Source organism: Ursus americanus, chromosome X (assembly GCF_024610735.1).
Source record: "Ursus americanus isolate L20-20 chromosome X, mUrsAme1.1.p, whole genome shotgun sequence".
NCBI lineage: Eukaryota > Metazoa > Chordata > Mammalia > Carnivora > Ursidae > Ursus > Ursus americanus.
This window is the reverse complement of record NC_142164.1, coordinates 62,889,187-62,903,869: the sequence shown is the minus strand read 5'-3', so window position 1 is coordinate 62,903,869 and position 14,683 is coordinate 62,889,187. Positions and strand designations below refer to the sequence as shown.

Below are 14,683 nucleotides of genomic sequence, written 5' to 3'. Positions count from 1 at the left end.
TTAAAGATTTTATTTATTTATATGACAGCCAGCGAGAGAGGGAACACAGCAGGGGGAGTGGGAGAGGAAGAAGCAGGCTCACAGCGGAGGAGCCTGACGTGGGACTCGATCCCGGAACGCTGGGATCACGCCCTGAGCCGAAGGCAGACGCCCAACGACTGCGCTACCCAGGCGCCCCAAAACACTTTATTTTTTGTATTTCGTGAAAGCGTGACATCTCTAAAACTTGAAAGCCGGCAATAAAACTAGCTTATCCTACTTTCATTGACCAGCCTTAATCTGGTTTAATTGACCTGCACTAAGTATAAAATAAGAGCATATCAGAAATAAAAGCTCTTAGCTTAAGAAGAATTGCTCCCATCTTGACAATGTCCTTTTCGTATTAGTGATAGTCACACATTCTGCTTTGGCCTATATTTGGACTTTAATTCTATCTCCCCAACCTTTTTTTTTTTCTCTTCTGAAAATTTTCCTTCTTCAAGGTGAGGCAATGGAACAAGGTTTACGAGACTGCTGTCGATCCATACGAATTGGAAAGATCCTGATTCAGAGTGATGAAGAGACCCAAAGAGCCAAAGTATATTATGCCAAGTTCCCCCCAGACATTTACCGGAGAAAAGTCCTTCTGATGTATCCAATTCTCAGTGAGTGGCTGGAGTTTAATTTGTATACTTTGCTTAGGGTTTAAATCAGTTCAACTTAGTGATTGCCTTTTAGTTACCCTTATATAAAGGCAAAAGCGTTTCTAAATGGGTTTTTGCCCCGGGCAGTTCACTGGGGAATTTTTATTGTGTAATAAGAGAGTAAATAATGTCTAAATAAACTTTATTAGCTCAAAAGAGCTTTGGTTTTAACATGAATGAAAACACTGAAGCAAAGGATCTAATGAGGCAAAATATATAGAACACAGAAAATACATTGAAATATGTCCCTTCTTTAGCCCAATGAGGATAGCACTGAATTTGTCAAGAATTTATCCTCCCGAAAGTAATATATTTTTCTCCTATTCTGTTTTTTAAGCTTATTCAGATCGCACATGGTATTGTCTCCCAGGGTTGGTGGTGGAGGGTGGGTGTCAAATTTGGTATCTCAAATACTGAATGAATTTAGGGTTTGTTGTGCATTTGAAAACTGAAAAGAGTGTGTGTCATGTCCATTATTAAAAATAACATCATGGGTGGGACACCTGGGTGGCTCAGTCGGTTAAGCGTCCAACTCTTGGTTTCGGCTCAGGTCATGATCTCAGGGTCGTGAGATCGAGCCCAGCATCAGATTCCCCCCCACCTCTCAAATAAGTGAATAAATAGATAAATAAGTAAGTAGGTAAGTAAACAAATAAATGAAATCTTTTAAAAAAAGAAGAGAGAATGTCGTTGAAAAAAGAACAGGCACCTTCCAATGAAGCTTTGCTTAGTATCTTATGTTAGATTACCAAACTGCCTTTACTTCAGAGAAACTTCAGAGACGTTTTGAGATAAATGTTAAAGTTGCTAATGCATTTGGTTGTCATTTGATTTCAGGCACTGGAAATACTGTAATTGAAGCTGTAAAGGTTCTTATAGAACATGGAGTTCAACCCAGTGTTATCATTCTACTCAGTCTGTTCTCCACTCCTCATGGTGAGTGCAGCATGACTGGTCACGGGTTGGGTAAGTGTGTATCTGTCCAGATTCTCATTGTGAAGAAAAGTTCATTTGCTTCTTCCACATTAAATCTAAATCTGATTTTGGTAGTTTATAACTTGTGTTTATCGTCTCTAAGCTTAGTGATAAAGTATTTTTATACCATTCTGATGTTCAAACTCAAATGGAAATCTATGAACTAACCCCTTTGAAGGGGATTGCAGTTGTTTTCCCGGTATCTCTGTTTGGGTAGAGCCTGAACCAGAGAACTGCTCCCAAACAGCAAGAAACTTGAGGTTCTGGTTAGCCCTGTGGTCTTGCTGCATAAACTTTTCAGTGTGAAGCAAAGAGCAGAAGTTTCCTAAGTTCTACTTCTGCTCAAAGAGCATGAAGGATAGAACTGTGTTTTCTCTTATTTCCTCAGGAAGGTAAACCTAATGCAAAGCCCTAGTTTTTTGCCATACAATCTAGGACAATTGTGAAAGTATCCTAAGAAAATAATCTTTACATGCATGTAGAAATTTAGCCTTTAGGATATTCACTGCAGTTATTTTTAGTGTATGAAAAAATTTGAAAGTATATAAATGACTTACAGTAAAGAAATGGTTAAATCAATATATATTCACAGGATGTAACATTATGTAACTGTTAAGTCATGTTTTTGAAAAATATTTAATAACGTTGAAAAATCTACGTGTAAACATGAACAAGCAAGGTAAAAAATGACAGCATTAGAATAACGTAAAGTGTTATTACCGAGTTCAGAGATGACTAATGCAAATTATGACTGTTATGACTACCAAAGTCAGACTTGGATTTAACACAGAATCTAATAAGTCTTTCCTTAGCATGAGAGGCTAGACAGATGTACAATACTATTTCAATTTTCATTTTAAAATACATACTATGTTAATGGTGGTTATTTTAGGATGTTGGGACTCAAAGCAATTCATTTTATTTTTTTAAGCTCTTTTTGTATTTTCCAAATGTTTGGCAGTGAATTTGTATTTGTTTCATAATTTAAAAGAAAGAGAAATATGTGGCTTCTAGTTAGGGTGTTTCCTCATTTCCAAAGTTTCCCAGTCTCAGCCAACCTTGAAGGGGATAGAGTGTATCCAGTTGGGAGGGCTGCTTTCTGTAGGCCATTGGTTATTTTGTTGTTTCAGAATCAAAATTCACCTGTAGTTCAAATGTTGATGGTGACAAAGGGCAATTTGCTTGGTCATCTATTTATATATAGCAGAGGTGGCACTGTAAACATTGAGATAACCAAATAATTATTGGATTTCCTGCCTTTGAAGTAGAAAAGTAACTGTTAGTTCTAAGAGTATGTATTAGAATGGAATACTATTCTTTGACATTGTAGATTAAAAATCTTATTTTGTGGCAGCATTGCTATGGTTTTTTAGTTTGGCGAGGGTCCTAACTCATCCCTTTCCCTCAACCCCCAAAGCTAGAGTCCTAACTTCTAAAAGCTAGCTCACTCTGACATACCAAAGAAGTTTCTACGCTTGTTTCACAGTGTTCCAGTTGAGAAGCCATCATCTTATATATGATCCTGTTTCTGGAAAGGATTGTATTCTCTCTATTCCAGCTGCCTTTAAAATGAAACAAAACAAAGTCTCTTCAGGGAGAAAGTTGCTATAACTGAATGTATTTTTAAAATCTTGGATATAAAACAATTTGAATCTAAGAATTTGTTAGTGAATGAGTGGAGGCATAGTGTGATGATTGTCAAAGCTTTTCAGATATCAGACATATAAGCTAGGAGATTAATCGAGTCTGACTAGGTATTTAAAGGTCATTTCTTTCTGTCTTCTGTCTATATTATACCTAATAACTACAAAATTTTTGAATTCCAGCTAATGCTACCAAAAAGTCATGCCATAACAGCAATTCTTTTATTTTTTGAAGGTGCCAAATCAATCATTCAGGAGTTTCCAGAGATCACAATTTTAACTACTGAAGTTCATCCTGTCGCACCTACGCATTTTGGACAGAAATACTTTGGGACAGACTGAGTTGCCAAAGGAAAATTAATTATCTTGTGTGATATTACAGTTAATGTTTTGAGTTTCTACTTGTCTTACTAATTCACTTGAGGAATGGCAGAGAAAATTATGTTTTGTAATTCTTGGAAGTGGGTATAGTAAAGAAATATTTGAGGTTTATTTAATTTATTTGATTATTTCTTAACTGTTGGCACCAAACTCAACAGGGAAGCACACATAACTCTTAGAAAATATTTTATTTTTTTAATTTTTACTTTTTTAAAGATTTTATTTATTTATTTGACAGAGAGGGAGAGGGAACACAAGCAAGGGGAGCTGGAGAGGGAGAAGCAGGCTCCCCGCTGAGCAGGGAGCCGGACGTGGGGCTCGGTCCCAGGACCCCGGGATCATGACCTGAGCTAAAGGCAGACACTTAGCAACTGAGCCACCCAGGCGCCCCTAGAAAATATTTTAGTAATATTCTTAGGCAAGTTGATGATCCCTCAGTGCATTGAAACTGTTAACCTAATTTTTTTTCTAAGTAGGCTCTACACCCAGCATGGAGCCCAGTGCGGGGCTTGAACTCACGACCCTGAGATCAAGACCTGTGCTGAGATCAAGAGTCTGATGCTTAACTGACTGAGCCATCCAGGTGCCCCAAAACTGTTTCCTAATTTTTGAACCTCTCAGTTGGTATGTTGTTTCCAGCCACAAATAAAGCCCAGATGGGAGTCCGTTCTTTGGCCCACTATAGTTTACATTTTGTTCAGTTTGCTTTTAGATCTAGGGAGAGTTCATGTATATGGCTGTTGTCACCTTCTTCTACTCTTTACTTCCTAGTACCATACATGCTGGTAACTTGGAGAGAGTGAAAAAAGATGCCTCCTGAAATTTTACATTTCCATTAATATCCTCACTCAGCTAGCAGACCCAGGATATATGGTTAGCTCTCCAGTCAAGCCATTGTGTTCTTCATGGCTCACTTCCCATCCTGTGCATTGTTGGTAGGTGCCTTGCCAAGTGTAATGCAGTGAAGAAGATAGTGAGCACTTCCAACAACGGAACTGTAACATGAATTTACATAGATAGATTGAACCAGGGATATCTGGATGCTGACAAGGCTGAGTGCCGTTAATGCCATCGATGCCCTAGAAAGGAACTGGTGATGGTTTTTCTGAGGTATGGGGGAAAGAACAGTTTCTTGCTGAGTTTCATGGCCAATGAGTACGTTAAATTGCTACATTTTAATTTGGATATTTCATTCAATCTGTAAATGAGTTCTTTGCATACTTGTCACCTGTAGCTGTATTAAAGTTAAAAATACCGTGATATTTTTTAAATCCTCAAGATTTATATGTGTTCGTATTTAGGCCTCTGAAAGGAAGATAAACTGCTGTAGAAATCAATGTTTGTGTTCTGAAACTTGCTTGTGAAACCCTGATCTCATTTTGTATTGATATTAAACATTTTAACAGTGGTTCTGGCTGATGACTTGAATAGTTATACTCTCACAGCCCCATAGGCACCTGTTGTGGGCCTCTGTTCGAAAACATCCAGAAAGAGCAGCAGGCAGTGTCTTAGAACCAAAGCTGATGAAAATCAGCAAAGATTAGGGGAGACAAGGAAAAGCTGGTGCACAATGGAATGCATTTTCCTTACAGAGCCTAGGAATGCTAGAAAGACTTCACTATATTTCCCTTTATTTTGAATTTTTTAGTTTTTATTTAAATTCACTGTATGTTAGTTAACATACAGTATAATATTAGTTTCAGGTGTAGAATTTAGGGATTCAGCACTTACATACAACATCCAGTGCTCATCACAACAAGTGCCCTCCTTAATCCCCATCACCTATTTAACCCATCCCCCACCCCATGTCCCCTCTAGTGGCTGTCAGTTTGTTCTCTATAGTTAAGAGTCTGTTTCCTAAAAAAAAAAGAGTCTGTTTCCTGGTTTACCTCGCTTTGTTTCCCCCATGATCATTTGTTTAGTTTCTTAAATTCCACATATGAGTGAAATCATATGGTATTTGTCTTTCTCTGACTGACTTATTTCGCTTACCATAATACTCTGTAGCTCCATCCACATCGTTTCAAATGGCAAAATTTCATTATTTTTATGACTAATATTCCATTTCATACACACACACACACCCACAACTTCTTTATCCATTCATCAGTCCATGGGCATTGGGACTCTTTCCATAATTCGGTTATTGTTGATAATGCTGCTATAAATATAAAGGTGCATGTATCCCTTTGAATCTGTATTTTTATATCCTTCGGGTAAATAACTAGGAGTGTAATTGCTGGGTCGTAGGGTAGTTCTATTTTTAACTTTTTTAAGGAACTCCACATGTTTTCCAGAGTGGCTACACCAGTTTGCGTTCCCACCACCAGTGCAGTAGGATTTCCCTTTCTCCACATCCTCTCCAACACCTGTTGTTTCTTGTGTTGTTGATTTTAACCATTCTAAGAGGTGCAAGGTGTTATGGTAGTCTTGATTTGCATTTCCCTGATGATGAGTGATGTTGAGCATCTTTTCATGTGTCTGTTGGCCATCTATAGTTCTTTGGAAAAATGTTCATGTCTTCTGCCCATTTTTAAACTGGATTATTTGTTTTTTGTGTGTTGAGTTTGATAATTTCTTTACACATTTTGGTTACTAACCCTTTATCATATATGTCATTTGCAAATATCTTCTCCTATTCTGTAGGTTGCCTTTTCAGTATTGTTGATTATTTCCTTTACTGTGCAGAAAAGGTTTTTATTTTTGTGAAGTACCAATAGTTTATTTTTGCCTTTGTTTCCCTTGCCTCAGGAGACATATCTAGAAAGAAGTTGCTTCAGCTGGTGTCAGAGAGGTTACTGCCTTTGTTCTCCTCTGGGATTTTGATGGTATCCTGTCTCACATTTAGGTCTTTCATCCGTTTTGGATTTGTTTTCGTGTATGGCATAAGAAAGTGGTCCCGTTTCATTCCTCTGCGTGTTGCTGTCCAGTTACCCCAACACCATTTGTTGAAGATACTCTTTTTCCCATTGGATACTCTTTCCTACTTTATCGAAGATTAGTTGACCTATAGTTGTGAGTACATTTCTAACTTTTCTATTCTGTTCTGTTGATCTGTGTGTCTGTTTCTGTGCCAGTACCATACTGTCTTGATGAATATAAGTTTGTAATACAGCTTAAAGTCTGGAATTGTGATGCCACCAGCTTTGCTTTTCTTTTTCAAGGTTGCTTTGGCTGTTGGGGCTCTTTTCTGGTTCCATACAAATTTGAGGATTGTTTGTTTTAGCTCTGTGAAAAATGCTGTTGGTATTTTGATAGGGATTGCATTAAATGTGTAGATTGCTTTGGGTAGGATAGACATTTCAACAACATTTGTTCTTCCAATCCATGCGCATGGAATGTCTTTCCATTTCTTTGTGACATCTTTGATTTCTTTCATCAGTGTTTTATACTTCTCAGAGTACAGATTTTACCTCTTTGGTTAGGTTTATTCCTAGGTATCTATCTTACTGTTTTTGGTGCAATTGTAAATGGGATTGATTCCTTGATTTCTCTTTCTGCTGCTTCATTATTGGTGTAGAGAAATGCAACAGATTCCTGTATGTTGATTTTGGGTCCTGAGACTTGACTGAATTCATGTATTATTTCTAGCAATTTTTTTTGTCGAGTCTTTTGGATTATCTACAGAGAGTATCATGTTGTGTGCAAATAGTGCAAGTTTGACTTCTTTGCTGATTTGGATGCCTTTTATTTCTTTTTCTTGTCTGTTTGCTGAGGCTAGAACTTCTGGTATTATCTTAAATAACAGTGGCGAGAATGGACATCCCTGTCTTGTTCTAAGTTTTTTCCCATTGAGGATGATATTAGCTCTGGATTTTTTTGTATATGGTCTTTTTGAGGTTGAGGTATGTTCCCTCAGTCCCTACTTAGTTGAGGGTTTTTATCAAAAATGGACACTGTACTTTGTCAAGTGATTTTTCTGCATCTACTGAGAAGATCATATGGTTCTTATCCTTTCTTTTATTAGTGTGGTATATCATCTTGATTGATTTGGGAATATTGAACCACTTGCAACGCAGGAATAAACTCTACTTGATCGTGGTGAAAGATTCTTTTAATGTACAGTCGGGTTTGATTTCCTAGTGTTTTTTTCTAAACGGTTTTATTTATTTGAGAGATAGTGCATGAGCAGGAGGGAGGGGCAGAGGTAGAGGGAGAAGCAGACTCTCTGCTGAGCAGGGAGGCTTACGTGGCGCTCAGTTGCAGGACCCGGAGATCATGACCTGAGCTGAAGGCAACCACTTAACCAACTGAGCCACCCAGGCGCTCCTTGATTTCCTAGTATTTTATTGAGAATTTTTGCATCCATGTTCATTGGGGACATTGACCTGTAATTCTGTTTTTTAGTGGAGTATTTATCTGGTTTTGGTGTCAGGGTAATGCTGGCTTCATAAATGAATTGGGAAGTTTTCCTTCCAATTCTGTTTTTTGAAATTGTTTGAGAAGAGTAGGTTTTAACTCTTCTTTAAATGTTTGGTATAATTCCCCTGGGAAGCCATCTGGCCCTGGACTTTTGGGACTTTTTTGATTGCTGACTCAATTTCTTTGCTTGATATAGGTCTTTTCAAGTTTTCGATTCCTGTTTCAGTTGTGGTAGTTTATATGTTTCTGGAATTTATTTCTTCTAGGTTGTCCAACTTTTTGCCATATATTTTTTTCATAATATTCTGTTAGAATTGTTTGTATTTCTGTGGTATTGGTTGTGATTTCTCCTCTCATTTGTGATTTTATTAGTTTGGGTCCTTTCACTTTTCTTTTTGATAAGTCTGGCTAGGGGTTTGTCAATTTCATTGTTTCTTTAAGAAACAGCTCCTGGTTGCATTGATCCTTTGTATTGTTTTTTAGTTTCTATATCATTTCTTTCCATTTTAATCTTTATTATTTCCCTCCTTCTGCTGGCTTTAGGCTTCTTTTTGTTGTTGTTATTCTTTTTGTAGTTCCTTTAGGGATAAGGTTAGGTCCATTCTTTTCTCAAGCCCAGCAAGTATCCTTATGATTGTTGTTTGACATTTTCCATCAGGCATGTTACTTATATCTGTTCTGCTTAGATCTCTGGCTGTGAGCTTATCTTGTTCTTTCATTTGGAATGAATTCCTCTTCTTGGTGTTTTGTCCATGTCTGTAACTTCTTCTCTGTGTTAAAAAAAAAAGCCAGTTATGTTTCCTATTCCTGAGAGGAATGGCTTTATGAAAATGAGGTCATACTGTGTCCAGGTGCTTCAGGGAATATCTCTGGTATGTGCTGAATACACTCTCCTCCTTCATTTTGGCTGCTCTATCCTTCAGGCCAGTTGCCTGCAGAGGCTCTCCTTGCCTGCAGTGGACAGTGTTTGGTCCTTGGCCAAAATGTGGTGAGTTTTAAGTAGGTTTACTCTGGTCTGCTTGTTAAATGAGAACTGATACTACGTCCAGTAGAACTGAAGACCTCTCTGGTCAGATGTAGTGTTGCAGGGTTTTCCGCTGGTCTTCTGGGGAAGGGGCCTGCCACCCTGGGACTGAGGCAGGCTTCACCAAGAAGGGCAGTACTGCCAGAGCACAGGGATTTGGGACCTGGTGTAAGCAAGTTAGACTGCCAGTGTTGCTTTTTGCGGGTGGCTCTGTGTTTATGCTGAGGGGCTAGGGATGGAAATGGCTCCAGCCAACTCTTTTGTCACTAGAGAAGCATCTCTCTGAACTCTGCCTCTCAGAGACTCACTCTAAGAAGAGCCAGATTATCTCCCCCCATGTGCCCCAAGAGTTCTTCAGATCGCTGTTTCCATGCCATCTGCCCCTGAATTCTTAGCCTACCTTCTCTCCAGGAGTAGGCAGTGCCCTTAGGGCTCTATCCCAGCCCTGCCTGCTGCCCTTCAAAATGCTAGTCTTTAAGCCTTCCTGGTTACAAGAACTCATGAAAATCAGCCCTTCTTGTTTTCCTAGTCAATGGCTTTGGGGAAGTGTTCTCCTTGTGCATTCCCCTGCGTGTTCCTCTCTCTTTCATCTTTCTCCACAACCACAGCTTCTGACCTGCACCCTTGATCTGTTTCTTCCCTCAGCCACATCTCCGCACTTCCTATCTTCTTCGATGTGGATTCTTCTCTCCCTTTAGTTGTGGAATTTGTTCTGTCGGTCTTCAGGTTGATTTCTAGGACATTTAGAATGATTTGTTAGTTATATAGTTGTGTTTGAGGGACAAGATGAGCCTTGGGTCCTCCTAGTATGCCGCCATGTTAGCTCCAACCTATTGCCCTTTATTTTTGAAAACTGTCATAATTATGAAAACAAATTAATTGATAGATTACCCATATTACAATTCTTCCATGGCAGATGTTGCTTTCATGTTCTTATTGAAATTATCATTTATACTCATCAGTTAAGTATTTTGATACAATTTGGAATTTGTTTATTCTTGATTAGCAAAAGCTGTAACTGAAGCCCAGTAAAGCCCAAGTCTTTAACTCAGTGTCCTATGAAAAATGTGAGCAGAAAATTTAGATAGAGACCAGATTTGGCTTAGATTGATGCATTGAATTAGTTGGAAAGGTGATGTCTACCACTATAGGAGTCAGTGCTTCTGAGTTAGTACATATGTTAGGGTTTCAGTATTTTGAAGTAACTCTCTAGAACATCAGACAAGTTCATATTCAAGTGCAGGTATAAAACCATATTGCAAGCAAATTATTTTTATATTAACCATTTAGATTTAATGCATCTTGTTTTGGGGCACCTGGGTGGCTCAGTTGGTTAAGTGTCTTTCTTTGGCTCAGGTCATGATCCCAGGGTCCTGGGACTGAGTCCCACACTGGGCTCCCTGTTCAATGTGGAGCCTGCTTCTCCCTCTGCCTGCCGTTCCCCCTGCTTGTGTGCTCTCTCTCTTTCTGTCTGACAAATAAATAAATAAAATCTTTTTAAAAAACCTTATCACAGTCCATTTCACCTATAAGAATTTAAACAATATACTTCCACCCCTCAGCCTTTGTGCTATTATTGTCATAATTTTACTTCTACATGTGTTAAACCCCATAATAATATTATTATTTTTTGCATTCAAGTTATCTTTTAAAGAGATCTAAGACAAAATAAGAAAAAAAAGTCTTTTTATTTATTTTTGGTGCTTTCTATTTCTTTGTATAGATAATAGATTTCCTTCAGGTATTTTTTTCCTTCTACCTGAAGGACTTATTTTAACATTTACTATAATACAAGTCTCCTAGTAATGGATTCTCTCAGCATTTGTGTGTCTGAAAAAGTCTTTATTTTTACTGATACAGCATTCTAGGTTAGCAGCTTCTTTTTTCTTTCAGTACTGTAAAGATAATTCACTGTCTCCTGCATGTTTAGAAGTGTGCTGTTATTCTATTTACATTTAGTGTAATTACTGATAAAGTTGGATTTACATCTGCCGTTTTGTGATTTGTGTCCTTAATGTCTTATAGATCTATTTTGTTCCTCTATTCCTCCATTACTGCTTTCTGTTAGATATTTTCTAGTGTGCCTGTGTCAGGGTTCCCCAAGACCACTGCCAGGCCTCAGTGGGACTCAGAATTATGTTTGTGGCTAAGATTTATTTTTTTAAGGTTTTATTTAATTCTAGTTAACATACTTTGGTATATTAGTTTCAGGTATATGATATAGTGATTTAACAATTCCATACATCACCCAGTGCTCCTCACAGCAAGTTGCAGTCCTTAATCCCCATCACCTATTTAACCCATTCCCCTCACTCCCTCTGCTCTGATAACCATCAGTTAGTTTGTTCTCTATAATTAAGTCTGTTTCTTGGTTTGTCTTTTTATTTCTCTTTTTTTCCCCTTTGCTCATTTGTTTTGTTTCTTAAATTCCACTATGAGTGAAATCATATGGTATTTGTCTTTCTCTGGCACGCTAATTTCACTTACCATTATACTCTTTGGTTCCATCCATGCCATTGCAAATGGCAAGACTTCATTCTTTTTCATGGCTGAATAATATTCTCTCTGTGTGTGTGTGTGTGTGTGTGTGTGTGTGTGTGTGCGCGCGCGCGCGCGCGTGCGCACTCGTGCATGTGTGTATCTCACATCTTTTTTATCTGTTCATCAATCAATAGACACATAGGCTGCTTCCATATCTTGGCTATTGTAAATAATGCTGCTATAAACATAGGGGTGCACGTATCCCTTTGAATTAGTGTTTTAGTGTGATTGCTGGATTGTAAGGTAGTTCTATTTTTAACTTTCTGTGGAAACGCCACACTGTTTTCCAGAGCTGCTGCACCAATTTGCATTCCCACCAACAGTGCAAGAGGGTTCCTTTTTCTCCACATCCTTGCCAACACCTGTTGTTTCTTGTGTTATTGATTTTAGCCATCCTGGCAGGTGTAAGATGATATCTCATTGTAGTTTCCATGGTTATGATTTATTATAGAAAAAATACAAAGAAAAATCAGCAAAGGGAATAGGTACATGGAACAAAGTCTGGAGGAAACCAGTCACAAACTTCCAAAAGTTCTCTTTCAATGGAAATGCACTGGATACACTTATTTCTTTATCTACAGATTGTAGCAACATGTGTGAAGTGTAGTCTACCAGGGACATTTACTTGAGCCTAAAATTCTAGTTTTTATCAGGGTTTGGTCACATTGGCACATAGCGTATATATGATTGATCACAGTTACCAAACAGACCACCTTAAGGAAAGCAGTTGTTCACCGTAAATCACATTATTTACACAGATTATCTAGGCGTATAGGTACAGTGTGGTTCAAAGCTCCCAAGTGTGCAAAAACACTTTTATGAGTTAAAACCTTCCAAGAACTCAATTCCCAGTTGTGGAAGAAGGGCCATTCATGAAAACAGACTTCTGGGGAGTGTGTAAGGTTTGAGCAACTTGGACCTGCTAGGTCAGTTTCCTGCACTTTTCACCCTCCTGGCCTTTGGCCCAGTCTCTCTTACAGGAAGATGGTCATATTTTTCTGAGAACCTACAGTTAGTATAGCATTTATGTAATAGAGATAGTAATATCACCAGGAGTATGCCCAGCATTTGGAAGAGCTGGTGTGGGATAGGGATAGACACAAAGAAGCAACTAATCCATCCTATAATGCCATTATATACATCTCCATATTTTTGTATTAATTTGCTCTTTTTTTGAGAGAGCAAGACCACATGGGGAAGGAAGGGGCAGATGGAGAGAGAGAGAATCTTGAGCAGGCTCCATGCCCAGCATGGAGCCTAACTCGGGGCTCAATCTTACAACCCTGAGATCATGACTGATATCAAGAGTTGGACACTTAACCAACTGAGCCACCCAGGCGCCCCTGTATTAACTTACTCTTAGTCTGCACTTATTTGTACTTTATGATAAATTTGTATACACCTATTTAGCATATTGATTAACTGATGTTAACTAGATCTAGTTCCTCCTAAAGCCAACCGTTTCTATTGATAACACATCCTGAGGAAGCTTTAATTTCCCAATACATATAATTATCAATATCTATATGACTTACTAATATAAGGTAATTGAATCTTACCAGCCATGCTGATATTACACCATATCACACTATGGTTTTAGTACAGTTGTTTCATTGCATAAGTCAGTAAGAGGTATTTATTTATTATACGTGCCCACCACAATTGGCCTTTGCCCATATACCAGATGTCACAGATAAGGATTATCACAATTGGCCAGGATTTGGTTATTTTCTGTTTCTAAGTCCTATGGTGTTTTAGTTTGCTAGGGCTGTCATAACAAAATACCACAAGCTAGGTGGCTTCAATGACAAAAATTTAATTTCTCAGAGTTCTGGAAGCTAGATGTCCAAGATCAAAGTGTGGGCAGGTTTGGTTTTTTCTGAGGACTCTCTCCTTGGCTTACAGATGGCCACCTTCTTGCTGTGTTCTCACATGGTCTTTTCCAGTGTGCACACATCCCTGGTGTCCTCTTGTGTGCCTAAATTTCTTCGTCTTATAGGATACCAGTTAGATTAGATTCGATTAAATTAGATTAGGGTGATTAACTCACCACTTAAATCACCTCTTTAAGTGCCCTATCTCCAATTTGGTTACATTTTGAGGTGCTGGGAGCTAGGGCTTTAACATGAATTTTGGAGATATACAGTTCAGTCCCTAACGTGGGGATAAAGCTAGTCATCTTGTCTCAGTTCATATGATTTTATGGAGACTGTTTCCATTATGTGCTGTTATGTAGCAGGGTTCATCCCTCCTATGGCAAAAAGAGTGTCTTTCAGAATGGTTCCTATTTCTGCTAACTCTGCTACAGGTTATATCTTATTTTGATTCATTCTTGGAATGAGTGGGGGCAGAGTGCATCACTGTAAATTACCCTTGCACCCAGAGAATGTCCATAAATTTGGAGATCCATAAGGTTTTTAGAGTGTGCCCTAGGATGAAGAGTCATTGCTTCATTGCTACTTCAGGCTCAATCTGTTTTAAAATAGGAGATCCTGTTGGATCTGGGTACAGACACTTTCCCAGTGTCAAGTCCTAGCATTGTCCAGCATTATTTATTAAATCTGTGTGATGCAGTTCACTAAAGCCTCATCTCTCCAGGCTGATTCTTGTCCTTTTTCTTTATTCTGGAAGAGTATCGATTCCAATTGGTTTATCCTCTCTATCGTTTCTTTTTCTTCTGAATGCCATTCATTGAAAGCGAATTCCATTTGTCCTTTGATGCTTAAACTGGCACTTATCTCTCCTATAGATTTCCTCTATCTCATGGACCAGTGTTTAATCTACCAGGTGTGTTGTCATTGTGTACTAATAGCCTGAGTGCAATTAGAATACATGTTTTGGGGGTGCCTGGGTGGCTCAGTTGGTTAAGCATCTGACTCTTGGTTTCAGCTCAGGTCATGATCTCAGGGCCCTGATCTCAGGGTCATGAGATAGAGATCTGCCTCAGGCTCCATGCTCAGTGCAGAGTCTGCTTGAGTTTCTCTCTCCCTCTCTCTCTGCGCCCCTACCCCCATGTGCTGGCACTCTCCCCCACCTTATAAATAAATAAATCTTAAAAAAAAAAAAAGAATACG

At 38.5% G+C, this 14,683-nt stretch overlaps 1 protein-coding gene across 5 annotated transcripts in view; it reads left to right on the top strand.

Annotated features, from left to right (window-relative positions):
• The window catches only part of UPRT (uracil phosphoribosyltransferase homolog), a 41,411-nt gene extending 30,351 nt beyond the window's left edge, over positions 1–11,060 (top strand). For 2 of the 5 annotated variants that reach the window (XM_087860330.1, XM_087860328.1), the window contains 3 exons: positions 483–644; positions 1,521–1,649; positions 3,537–11,060. In XM_087860330.1, the coding sequence (XP_087716456.1) occupies positions 483–644; positions 1,521–1,649; positions 3,537–3,643 (398 nt within the window). In that variant the 3' untranslated portion in view covers positions 3,644–11,060. The remainder of the gene's footprint in view (positions 1–482; positions 645–1,520; positions 1,650–3,536) is intronic. The other 3 variants (XM_087860329.1, XM_087860332.1, XM_087860331.1) reach the window with 3 other exon arrangements.
• The last annotated feature ends 3,623 nt before the right edge of the window (positions 11,061–14,683 follow it).